General features: G+C 44.2%; 1 protein-coding gene across 2 annotated transcripts in view; it reads left to right on the top strand.

The window, feature by feature from the left end:
• alox5a (arachidonate 5-lipoxygenase a) overlaps nucleotides 1-12,504 on the top strand; it is a 50,310-nt gene that overhangs the window by 1,694 nt on the left and 36,112 nt on the right. Inside the window, exons 2-4 of one of the 2 annotated variants that reach the window (XM_048616358.1) lie at nucleotides 4,616-4,814; nucleotides 10,152-10,233; nucleotides 11,999-12,121. In XM_048616358.1, the coding sequence (XP_048472315.1) occupies nucleotides 4,616-4,814; nucleotides 10,152-10,233; nucleotides 11,999-12,121 (404 nt within the window). The remainder of the gene's footprint in view (nucleotides 1-4,615; nucleotides 4,815-10,151; nucleotides 10,234-11,998; nucleotides 12,122-12,504) is intronic. The other variant, XM_048616359.1, reaches the window with a different exon arrangement.

Raw genomic sequence — 12,504 nt, 5'->3', positions numbered from 1 at the left:
AGGCCCGAAACGTCAGCCTTCCTGCTCCTCTGATGCTGCTTGACCTGCTGTGTTCATCCAGCTCTACACCTTGTTATCTCAGATTCTCCAGCATCTGCAGTTCCTGCTATCCCTGCCTGTGTCCTGTCTGGCCAGGTGAACCTGTTCTCAACTGCTTGTTGTTGGCTGCTGCAAACTTCAGGAAACTGATTGACATGCCCCTCTGCCAGCAGCTCTCATACCAGGTCTTGTGCCCAATCTCTAACATTCGGTGGAGGCCTGGTGAAATGGAGAGTGAGTGTTTGATATTCTACCTTCATCTGACCAGAACCCCCTGAATGCTGAGACCTCCCCCACCCCCACTCCTAACTCCCGTCTATACAGGCAGATAAATCCAGCAGATTCTGTCTCCTGTCAGAGAAAAATGAAAATAACATCCTGCTGAAGATCAAGTTCTGAGAAGAATCAGATTGCAGCCAGATAGCACCACTCACTCTTGCAGTCTGTATTCAGCCTGCTGTTGTTCTGGGACTCTCTGAAGAGCACAGTAATACCGCCATTCACCCTGTGTCCTCATATCTATGAATCCCTCCTGTCACCTTGCTCTCGGCTTCCCAGCCCTTCCAAAATAGGCTCCAGGTCACATTGCTCCTGCTGGGGAAACAGTTTACCGCCATCATTGCCCATGGATCAGACACTGAGTAGAACCACGAGGAAATTCCAGTGATTATTATTCCGTTTTCACCAACTCCCCTGCTCCAAAGATGATTCTCCCCAGTCCCAGTCATCATGGGATCAATCCATTTGACAATTCTTTGTCTTTAATGGTAGCTGCCCTTATCCAGAATAAACGTACAGTAAGCTAATAGGGCTCTAGTGGTGCAGCGGTAGTGTCCCTACCCCGATCCAGGAGGCCCAGGTTCAAGTCCCACCTACTCCTGAGGTGTGTAATAATAATTCTGCACAGGTTGGTTGGAAGTACAATAAGTTTAACATGTTGCAATTGTCATGCCCTTCCCAGTTCAATAAATTTATTGTACTGGAGGGTGTGCAAAGGAGATTCACCAGAATGTAACCGAGGTTGGAGCACTTCAGCTATGCAGAGAGGCTTGATAAGCTCAAGTTGTTTTCTTCAGAGTAGAGAAGGTTAAGGAGGTCCTGATCGAGGCATTTAAGACTGAGAGGGACATGGACAGGGTGAATAGAAAGCAGCTGTTCCCATTAGTCAAAAGGTCAATAACAAGGGGACATCATTTTAAAGTGAAAGGCAGGAGGTTTAGACGAAAATAGAGCTAAAACTTTTTCACCCAGAGGGTAGTGGGGGTTTGGAATGCACTGCCTGGGAGGGGAGTTGAGGTGGAAAACCTTACAATCTTGAAAAAGTGCTTGGATGAGCACTTGAAATGTATAGCATTTGTTATACGTATAACAATGAGCCTCGTGCAGGAAAGCAGGATTAGTGTCAGAAGTCATGTATTCTTGGCAGTACTGACTTGATGGGCCAAAAGGCCTCTTCTGTCCTGTATGGTTCTCTGATGTCTAGGTTTATGCTGAGAGTTTGCGGACACTGTCCGCAGTCAGCTAGCAGCTGTAAGCCGCAGGGGAACGATCACTAATGTTTATGAACAAACCGATTCTAATTTGGTTTGACCAGATGACTTGACCCAAACGCATGGTCATGAGTTTACCTGAGTCGTGTTCCCTCCTAATAGCAGCACAGAGTGAGGTTCCAGATTGAAGGCAAGTGACTTTCTGAAACTTCCATTGAAAGTTTAGTGTCAGTCAGAGAGTTCATTTCATGTTTAGTGATGTTGCTTTGGTACACAGAGAGGTTCCTGATTATAGTTATTCGTTCACAAACTGCTGGGCACAGTCACCCTGCTGAGTTTCCTGAGTCAGCTGAGATCCCTGGAAAGTAGATATTGGAAGGAATTGTCAGAATTTGACATTGAGCTGGTTATTGGCTTTGGCCCATGCTCAGCAGCTGTTTGAAGGTAAGGGGAAAGTCAGGTACAGGTTTGTGAGGCTGCGATGTCACTGCATCTTGACTGATCAGTAAAAGAGAGTGTTCTCCAAGAACGATACATAGCTGTAGGATTTATTCCTACGCTGTTTTCTGTCCGTGAGCCAATCCATGCTTAACCATACTATCACCAATTCTGAGTCCTAGATTTGGGTAATAATCTCTGTTCTGGCACTTTGTAATACATTTTAAACATGATACATCAGTGTTCTGTCTTAGCCATCATAATAATTATATCCTCTTAGAAACTCCAACAGTTTTGCCAAACATGATCTGACTTCATTGACTCTGTTTTTAACATGTATCATTTTCTAAGTGCTTACTGCGTTCCTATTTATAGCTTCTGTTTAGAGGGCTACTACAGTTTGGTTCAGCAATAATCCATAATTTCTCATTTTCACTCTTACTCCTTTCCTGAAGAAAAGGGTTTTGTTTGCTATTCTCTGTCCCCACTGGGATTGTCCTAGAATCCAGGGGATCACAGCCAATGCATTCACTATCTTTACGGCTAGCTCTGTTAAAACCTGTAATGTAGACCATCCGTTCCAGGGGATTAATTAACTTTTTAGATTAATTAAGTGCTCCAACATTATCTCCTCATTAACGCTTATTTGTTTAAGTTCCTCGTCCGTGTTAAATTTTTGGTTCTCTATTGTTCTGGGATTGTTTCTTTATTTTCCATTGTGAAAACAGATGAAAAATGTTGATTTAACATCCAGACCATTTTCTCATTTACAATAAACCTCTGTCTCCTCCCGTTGGTGAGACACATTTAATTTCTCTACATTCTTCCTACATCCTGATGGATTTTTTATAATCTGTGCTCATGTCACTTGCCAGTTTACTCTCCTATTTTTTTCTTTACCAATTCCTTAGTCCTCTCCTGCTGAAATCTAAAATGCTCCCAATCCTGAGTTTGCTACTGTTTTTGGAGCATTATAAACCTGTTCCTTTTGTTCAATACTAACTATAATTCTTCAGAATTAAATTGGATAAGTTCTTTTGCTTGATTTATGTTTATAAATCTTTGTTCCGAATCAAAAATTTAAAAGCTCTCCAAGGATGTTCGATTTACAGTACACTAAGTATTCACCAGTTAAACCTAGACGACTTCTATCATTTTGAACATGTTAAATTAAGAACTAGAGGAAATAATTCTCCTTTCAGATAAATTCCTGCTCCAACAGATTAGTCCAGTCTGCCACACAGCCTTCTCTAGCATTTAATTTTATTTATGATGAAGGAAAATGATTTCCAATTTGTCTCTAACTGAGGATAGTGTGAAGGGGAAAAGATATCATTAGTTTTGTGCTCAAATTGAGCTCAGAGGTAACCCGGCAGTAAACAAAAGGGAATTTGAATATTTAGTTGGAAGCACTGTCCAATTTGTCAGGACTCATTTTAATGATTGGAAAATTAAAAAGATTTTGCTGGATAAACCTTGATATTGGGCAACTCCCACATTGGAGTTACTTGTGTTTAGAAGATTTCAAACCTGATTTTAGACCAAAGTAAGGAAACGCTGAATAGTCATGTTTGCGCTTTGTAGGTAATGTTTGTCACAGCATTTTTTAATCTATCTATTCTTTCAGGGGATGTAGGCATTGCTTGTTAAGCCAGTGGTTGTGCCCATCCCTAATTGCCCTTGAGAAGGTAATGGCGAGCTGCCTTCTTGAACTGCTGTAGTCCATGTGCAGTAGTAGATCCAAAGAGGGAATGCTAGAATTTTGACCCGGTGACAATAACGGAGAGTGAAAATGAGAAACTATGGATTATTGGTTAACGAAAATGTAGCAGCCCTCTAAACAGAAGCTATTTCCAAGTCAGGATAATGCATGGCTTAGAAGGGAACGTGCAGCTGGTGGTATTCCCATATATCTGCTGCTCTTGTCCTTCTGGATAGAAATGGTCAGGTTTTGGAAGCTGCTATAAAAGAAGGCTTGGTGAATGCTGCTTTGCATCTTGTGAATGCTATGCATTGAGTATTGTTAGAACTGAACTCATCCAGGCAAATGCGGCATCTTCCATCACGCTCCTGATTGACATTGCATTCCGTACCAGCTGTTCAGCTGCATAGCCATGGAGTTGCTGGGAGATCCCACATGTGCGCCTCTGATTCCGCTCTGCTTTAAACATCCCACACACACAGAACCCAGAAGTCTGTGCAGGAAGAGAAACAATGAGGGGGAACATGGCTGCTGCCTTTTGCCTTTCAGATGGGGCTTCTGAAGTGCTGTTATAGCCATGTTATTGATATGGCTGTTTCTGTCATATACTGGCATGTTATAGTTACTTTCTGCTTTTTTGATGGCCAAGCAATCTTTTGTAGATGCCAATATGTTGCTGAATACACCACAAACTTTTATTTTTCCGTACTAACCTTTGATGTGGCAATTTATCAAATGCTTTCTGGAACTCTAACTATAGTACAACCGCCCATTTCCTATTATCCACACTACGTGTTACGTCCTCAAAGACTCCAATAGATTAGTCAAATATGATTTCCCTTTCACCAAACCATGTAGACTCTGCCTGATAACCTGATCTTAATCTAGGTGTCCGGTGTCTCTTTACAGTCAGTCCTTCAGTAATGCTCCTCTTTGCTTTGTGTAGGTAGACTCATATGATATGACAATGTCGAATGATATTGGCGAAATCCTGTTGGTGAAGATTGAGAAACGCAAATACTGGGTACAGGATGACTGGTACTGTAAATACATCACCATAAAAACTCCTTCTGGCGAATACATAGAGTTCCCATGTTACCGATGGATTACCGATGACAAGGAAATTGAACTACGGGATGGACGCGGTTAGTGCCAAAGCCTGAATCTGAACTTGGGCAGTGAGTGGGAGTAGGTGTGGCATGTTTAATGCTCTGTTTCTGTTGGATTAGCTGCTTGCAGGGAGTTACAGCTGGCCATTCTATCACTGGGCAAAAGTGAGGAGATGTCAGCTAGGCTACCTGCTTCTGATCCCATCTAGTGAGCACCCACCTAGCCATACCCCAACCCTAGCTGTGTAGTGCAGCTGTCAGGCTCTGCAGTGACGCCTTCATGTTTAAACATCCTACCATCAAGTTGTTGAATCACATACACGGGGCCAGAACACCATGAGCGATTGTGAGCAGTGCCTCTAGGCTGCAAGGATGGGGGAGTGGGTGGGAAATGATAATCAAATCACAGAAGCACTTTGCATTTGGGAAGACAGAGCCACTTAGTTGAGAAATCAACTGGTTGATAATGTCAGAAACAGGCCAGATTCTCAGCAGTGCCTAAAGTGTAGAAGCAGGCCATTCAGCCCATTGAGTCCACATCAACCCACCAAAGAGCATCGCACCCAGACCCACTGCCCCTACCTCTCCGTGTAACACTGCATTTCCCATGGCTAATCCATGGGCAGTTTGGCATGGCCAATCCACCTAACCTGCACATCTTTGGACTGTGGGAGGAAACTGGAGCACCCGGAGGAAACCCATGCAGACTCCACACAGACAGTCACCCAAGGGTGGAAGTGAACCCACATCACTAGCGCTGTGAGGCAGCAGTGCTAACCACTGAGCCACCATACCAACCCCCGAACTGCAAGGCAGAACTGTTAATCCAGAGATCCACATAATGTTCTGGGGACCTGGGTTCAAATACTGCCACAGCAGATTGTGGAGTTTGAATTCAGCAAAAAAAATCTGAAATTAAGAGTGTAACGATGACCATGAAACCTTTGTTGATTATTGGAAAAACCCATCTGGTTCACTAGTGTCCTTTAGGGAAGGAAACTGCCATCCTTACCTGGTCTGGTCTACATGTGACTCCAGACCCACAGCAATGTGGTTGACTCTTAACTGCCCTCTGGGCCATTAAGGGTGGGCAATAAATGCTGGCCTAGCCAGTGACACTCTCATCATGTGAATGAATTAAAAAAAACACATTGAAGTCCTCTCTAACCTTTCTAATGCAGCTGTTGGCTAGAACACCAGTCCCAGCACAGCTGAGGTAGGGATTGTCCATTGGTACACATCCCAGATTCCTGATGTACTCCAGATGTACTGGAGCCAGTGTCCCATGAACCGGAATCCCTTTCTCCCAATGCTGACTTTGAGCTGCATATTAATCTCCCCAATCTGATTTGCCCTATGCTAATTTTCAAGTGACTTAGATGTTGTTCTTGTTATTGGTACCAACATGGACCATGACAACCTGGAACCGGGCTGGTAACAGTTGTTCGCACTCATGTACTTTGCTGCAGAGAATAGTATCAATTTCTCAATGTATACTGTCCCCTAATCCTGCTACATTCCTTTTTGTACTCCCCAGTTGAATGGCTTCCCATTCATGGTACCACGCCAGTTAGCACATCCACCTGGCAGCCCCCACTCTCATCCAGACAAGCTGCAAGAATCTCAAACCTGTTGGACAATTAAAAATCTGAGGCTGCTGTGCTTCTGCCTGCTGGATACTATTACGTAAATACAAATAACTTTACCCCTCCCCCCCCCAATTTGATGCATTGCATATCTCTGTAATTCAGCCTCCAGCTCATAAACTGTGAGCCAAAGCTGTTGAAACTTCAAATATTTGACTGAGGCATATTTGCTCTGGCATCCAGCAGCTCCCACGTGCTGTGACACATCACCCGTTTCTCCCATGTTGCAAAGTGTTCTAATTAAGTGTAGTCACCGTGAGTGAAGGCTGGTTTAGTATGGAAGGGCAAAATGTGGCGGCGCAGATGTAGAGGGCCAAAGGGTCTATTCTTTGTTCTTAACTACTTCATTATTTTACTAAATTATACATTAACTGTGTTTTTGATATTTTATCAATCTTACTATTTCACTGGAGACCTTGTTAAAAACTCCATTTAAGGCTGAAAATGACAGCAAGCGTTCAGTTCACATTAAGAAAGAGACAGCACAGTTATAATTGTATGCATTTATTAGAAACATAGAAAATAGGTGCAGGAGTAGGCCATTCGGCCCTTCGAACCTGCGTGACCATTCAATATGATCATGTCTGATCGTGCAATCTCAGTATCCCCCTCCCGCTTTCTCTCCATACCCCTTGATCCCTTCAGCCACAAGGGCCATGTCCAGCTCCCTCTTGAATATATCTAATGAACTGGCTCCAACAGCTTCCTGTGGGAGAGAATTCCGCAGCTTCACAACTCTGAGTGAAGAAATTATTCTTCATCTCAGTCCTGAATGGCCTACCCCTTATTCTTAGACTGTGACCCCTAGTTCTGGACGTACCCAACATCAGGAACATTCTTCCTGCATCTAGCCTGTCCAGTCCCATCAGGATTTAATATGTTTCTGTGAGATTCCCCTTCATTCTTCTAAATTCCAGCAAATACAAGGCCAGTTGATCCAGTCTTTCCTCAGTCTGCCATTCTGGGAATCAGTCTGATGAACCTTCGCTGGACTCCCTCAATAGCAAGAATGTCTTCCTCAGACTAGGAGATCAAAACTGCGCACAATACTCAAGGTGTGGCCTCACTAAGGTCCTGCATAACTGCGGCAAGACATCCTTATTCCGATACTCAAACCCTCTCGCTATGAAGGCCAGCATGCCATTAGCTTTTCTCACTGCCTGCTGCACCCTCATGCCAACCTTCAGTGACTGTTCCACCGTGACACCCAGATCTAGTTCCATCTCGCCTTTTCCTAAACTGCCACCATTTAGATAATAATCTGCCTTCCTGTTTTTGTGACCAAAGTGGATAACTTCACATTTATCCACATTATTTTACATTTGCCAAGTATTTGCCCACTCAGCCAGTTTGCCCACGTCACCCTGCAGCCTCTTAGCATCCTCCTCACAGCACACATTGCCATCTAGCTCAGTGTCATTTGCAAATTTAGAGATATGAGATTGTATTCCTTTGTCCAATTCGTTAATGTATACTATGAGAAAAAGGAGTTGCCAGAGGATTGGATGGCAGAATCTGATATCTAGAATTAGAAAAGAATTGAGAAGAAATCAAAGGACTGTACGCCAATTAGCTTCATGATTGTGGTATGAAAGAGAATGGAATCTTTATTTAAAGATAACAATGGAAAATATTGAAATCCAAAAACAGAATAGAGAACTATCAGGATAGATTTCAAACCCTGAGCTGTTTTCATAGAATCCCTGCAGTGTGGAAGCAGGCCATTCAGCCCGGCGAGTCCACACTGACCCTCTGAAGAGCATCCCACCCAGATCCACCCCCCATGCTATCCCTGTAATCCTGTGGCTAACCTGCCTGCACACCATGGGGCAATTTAGCATGGCCAATCCACCTAGCCCACACAGTTTTGGATGGTAGGAGGAAACCAGAGCACCTGGAGGAAACCCACACAGACACAGGGAGATTGTGCAAACTCCACACAGACAGTCGCCCAAGTCTAGGATCAAACCCGGGTCCCTGGCACTGTGAGGCAGCAATGCTAACCACTGAGCTACCGTGCCGCCCCTGTTTCTTGACCAACCTTACTGAAGCCTTTGACAGTATAAAAGAGAGTAGACAAGTATATGTAAAATATTTTGATTTCTAAAAAGCTCTTTGTAAGGCATTGCATAATAAACCATTGACAAAAGTTCGCCACATCTTCATTTAGACCAAGTCTAAACCCGTGCTGTAGCCATCCTAGAAGTGTTTAATGTGGGACAGTGTCGAGGGAGCTTTACTCTATATCTAATGCGTGTTGTACCTGGCGTTGCAGTGTTTAATAGGAGGCAGTGTAAAAGAGCATTACCTTCAATTTAAAAGAGTAGTGGAAGCTTTACGCTGCATCTAACCTCACATTGCCCTACCCTGGGAGTATATGATGGGAACAGTGTCGAGGGAGCTTTACTCTGTATCTCAATTCATGCTGTCCCTGTCCAGGGAGTGTTTGATAGGGACAGTGCCTATATCTAACGCTGTGCCGTCCTTGTCCTGTGAGTATTTGATGGGGGACAATATAGAGGGAGCTTTATTCTGTGTCTAACCCCGTGCTGTCCCTGTCCTGGGACTGTTTGATGGAGACAGTGTCAAGGAAACTTTAAATTTTGTTTAAAAGAGTAGAGGCCACAACCTTCAGGTAACTGAACATAAAAAAATCACTACAACATTTTAAAAGGTGAAGAAAAGGAAAAACATAAATATTGGGTTAAAGAGATATACGGCACAGAAACAGACCCTTTGGTTCAACTGGTTCATGCTGACCAGATATCCTAAATTAATCTAGTCCCATTTGCCAGCATTTGGCCCATATCCCTCTAAACCCTTCTTATTCATGTTCCATCCAGATGCCTTTTAAATGTTGTAATTGTACCAGCCTCCACCACTTCCTCTGGCAGTTCATTCCATAAACGCACCACCATCAGTGTGAAAAAGTTGCCTCTTAGGTCCCTTTTATATCTTTCCCATCTCACCTTAAAACTGTGCCCTCTAGTTTTGGACTCCCCTACCCTGGGGAAAAGTCCTTGGCTATTGACCCTATCTGTGCCCCTCAAGATTTTATAAACCTCTATAAAGACGCTCCAGGGAAAATAGCCCCAGCCTATACAGCCTCTCCCTCTGGCTCAAACACTCCAACCCTGGCAACATCCTTGTAAATCTTTTCTGAACCCTTTCAATTTTTGCAACATCCTTCCTACAGCAGGAAGACCAGAATTGGACACAGTATTCCAAAAGTGGCCCTAACCAATGTCCTGTACAGTCACAATGTGATGTCCCAACTCCTATACTCAATGCACTAACCAATAAAGGCAATCATACCAAATGCCTTCTTCACTATCCTATCTACCTGTGACCACTTTCAATGAACTATGCATCTGCACTCCAAGGTCTCAACACTCCCCAGGACCTTACCATTAAGTGTATAAGTCCTGCCCTGACTTGCTTTTCCAAAATGTAGCACCTCACATCAAACATTAAAAAAAGAACAAAAGTTCCAGTTATTGTATTCCAGTATCTCTGCACTATTTTAGATCAAGTCTGTGCAATAAGCGCACCTTCCTGTCACTGTCCCGGAACAGACACTCTCTATAACCGTACGTGAACACTATTCCAGGACAGACATTCTCTATAACTCTGTGTGAACACTATCCTGGGACAGACACTCTCTGTAACGGTTTATGAGCACAGGACAGGCACTCTCTGTAACTCTGTGTGAAATGTCATTCTGCAGCTAGATTACCACGCGATGACCAGATTCAAATTGTCCGACAACACCGCCGCAGAGAACTCGAGGAGAGGCAGAAGATGTACAGGTAAATGATTATGTCCCTGGAATGAGAGCGGTTGCTTTTTTCTGAAGGTGATGAGACCAGTGTATGTGGAAGTGACTGAGACCTATCAGTATCTTCCTGCAGTCACTGGCAGAGTGATCTGGTATGGGGAGGGCTGAGTGTTGTAGGTTGTTGTGGTGTCCTGGGCTATTACTGGGTATGCAGTGAATGTGGGGATAAGGCGACACATCACCTTGTGTCTGAATGTAACATGAACTGCACTTGCCACCCATTGTTCCCACAGTGCATAATCCCAATATCACCAGCCCCTGTCCTTCCAGCCTTAACTCAGCTCAGAGCGTCTGTCTGAGGCTGGTGGCCTTTATTTGATTAGCTTCCTGCAGCTGACTTGGTCAATGTAAGTGAGGCTGGTCTCTCATACAGTGATGTCAGTGGCCCTTTAGCCCTGGACGAGAGACTGAACAAATCTTGACCGCCCCCCTCCCCACTTACTTTCCCCTACAGCTTCCCACATCCTTTGTTTCACAAAGTCTTCAGGAATCGTGCTGATTGATACTCACAGCTAGCAGCTGCAGATTGAGAGTTGGAGGGAAGTTAACCGCACTGCCTGTCACATTGTGAGATTCAGGGCTGCCCTGGCAATCATTTACTCAATGTAAACAGAAGTATCCTCTTCTTATTTGCTTGTGCCTTTGCCACAGCTCTGGAGCAGTCAAGTGAGCCTCCTGTAACTTTCAGTAGCGTTGTTTTTGATTTTCGATCATTTGTTCCCAGTTTATTGACTGCACGTGGGATGCAGTGTTTCACTTTGTAAATAAAGCCGTGCAAGTGTTTCATTATTAAACTCCAATTCCTTTTCCAAAGCTGCTATTAAATCTGTTTCTACCATCATTTTCAGGCAGAGGAGATTGTTCACTTTGTTTGCACGATCAATCTGAATTCCCTGTAATTTTGAGCATTCTGATTAAATCTCCCATTAACTCTGTAAGGAGAGTACCATGCAATGACTGCCACAAACATTACATAAGACAGACAGGAAGGAAACTAGCTATCAGAATACACCAACATCAGCTAGCAGCAAAACAGCATGACAAACTCTCCTTATAATCGGTACACTCAGACAATGAAGGCCATCAGTTTAACTGGGACAATGTACCTGTAGTAGCCCCAGCCAAACAGAAACACGCACGGGAATTCCTAGAGGCATGGTTCTCCACCTGTACTTCAATCAACAAACATATAGAATTGGACCCCATATACAAACCCATACGGATCAAAACTGGAAATGACGGTACTCATCATAACAGACCGGAGAGCAAAAATTCCAAGCGGAATAGAATAACGTTGCTTCATCGGAGGCCTCACTGATGATGTTCCTAGCATGGTGATGAAACGTCTGAACGAGAACAAGCCAGCTCGGCGAGAAGGTCTACAACCTCACCCATAACCCAAGCTACAGATCTTTGCCAAAACTTTAAGTGAGGAGAATACATCCAGCCACTCCATGGAACTGAATTCCTTCCTCCCTTCTACTATTCTAGTGAATCTCCTCTGCTTTCGCTCAAAGGGAAGTGCATGACCTGCAATTGGATACAATATTCCAGCTGCACCTACTCAATATTGTATAAAAATATTAGACATCACTTTTTGCTTCAGTGTTTCACACTTTATTTAAAACATAGAGAACGTTTTTTTTTAAAATGGTCCTATTTAATTTCGAGCTTGTGTCCTTCCCCAGAGCTGTCACCAATGATACTGCTGAGGCTGGCTGTTTTGTGTGTTGCAGGTGGAAGGAATGGCACCCAGGGTTCCCACTGAGTATTGATGCCAACTATCACAGTGAGCTCCCCCGTGACATCCAGTTTGACAGCGAGAAAGGAGTCGACTTTGTCCTGAACTACTCCAAAGCGTGAGTAAAGACTCTGTCCACTGACCCCAGCCCAGTCCGCATAGCCCCACTCCCCCCGGATGGTTCACTGGGCACAAGTGTTACCTGCCCAAGAGACCCAATGGCCTGAGCATCTATTTCTGGGCCAAACCCCGTGAGCTGACCTCTACTGGGACATTGGGCAAGGAACAGGGATCAGTCAAGATTCCAGTCCCTACAGATCCTACCTAGCAAGTGAGTATCAGACCAAAATACATTGTCCCCTGTCTGTCAGCACTGACTCTCAATCAATGAACAATGGCAACTTGGGAGGGGCAACTAAAAAACTCACAGCTCCACGCACACCCACCCTGCATCCCCCCAAACACACCCACCCACTGTCCCCACACACCCCCAAACACACC

The sequence above is a fragment of the Rhincodon typus genome, chromosome 34 (genome assembly GCF_021869965.1).
Source record: "Rhincodon typus isolate 14 chromosome 34, sRhiTyp1.1, whole genome shotgun sequence".
Classification (NCBI taxonomy): Eukaryota; Metazoa; Chordata; class Chondrichthyes; order Orectolobiformes; family Rhincodontidae; genus Rhincodon; species Rhincodon typus.
This window is presented reverse-complemented; position numbering and strand designations above follow the sequence as displayed.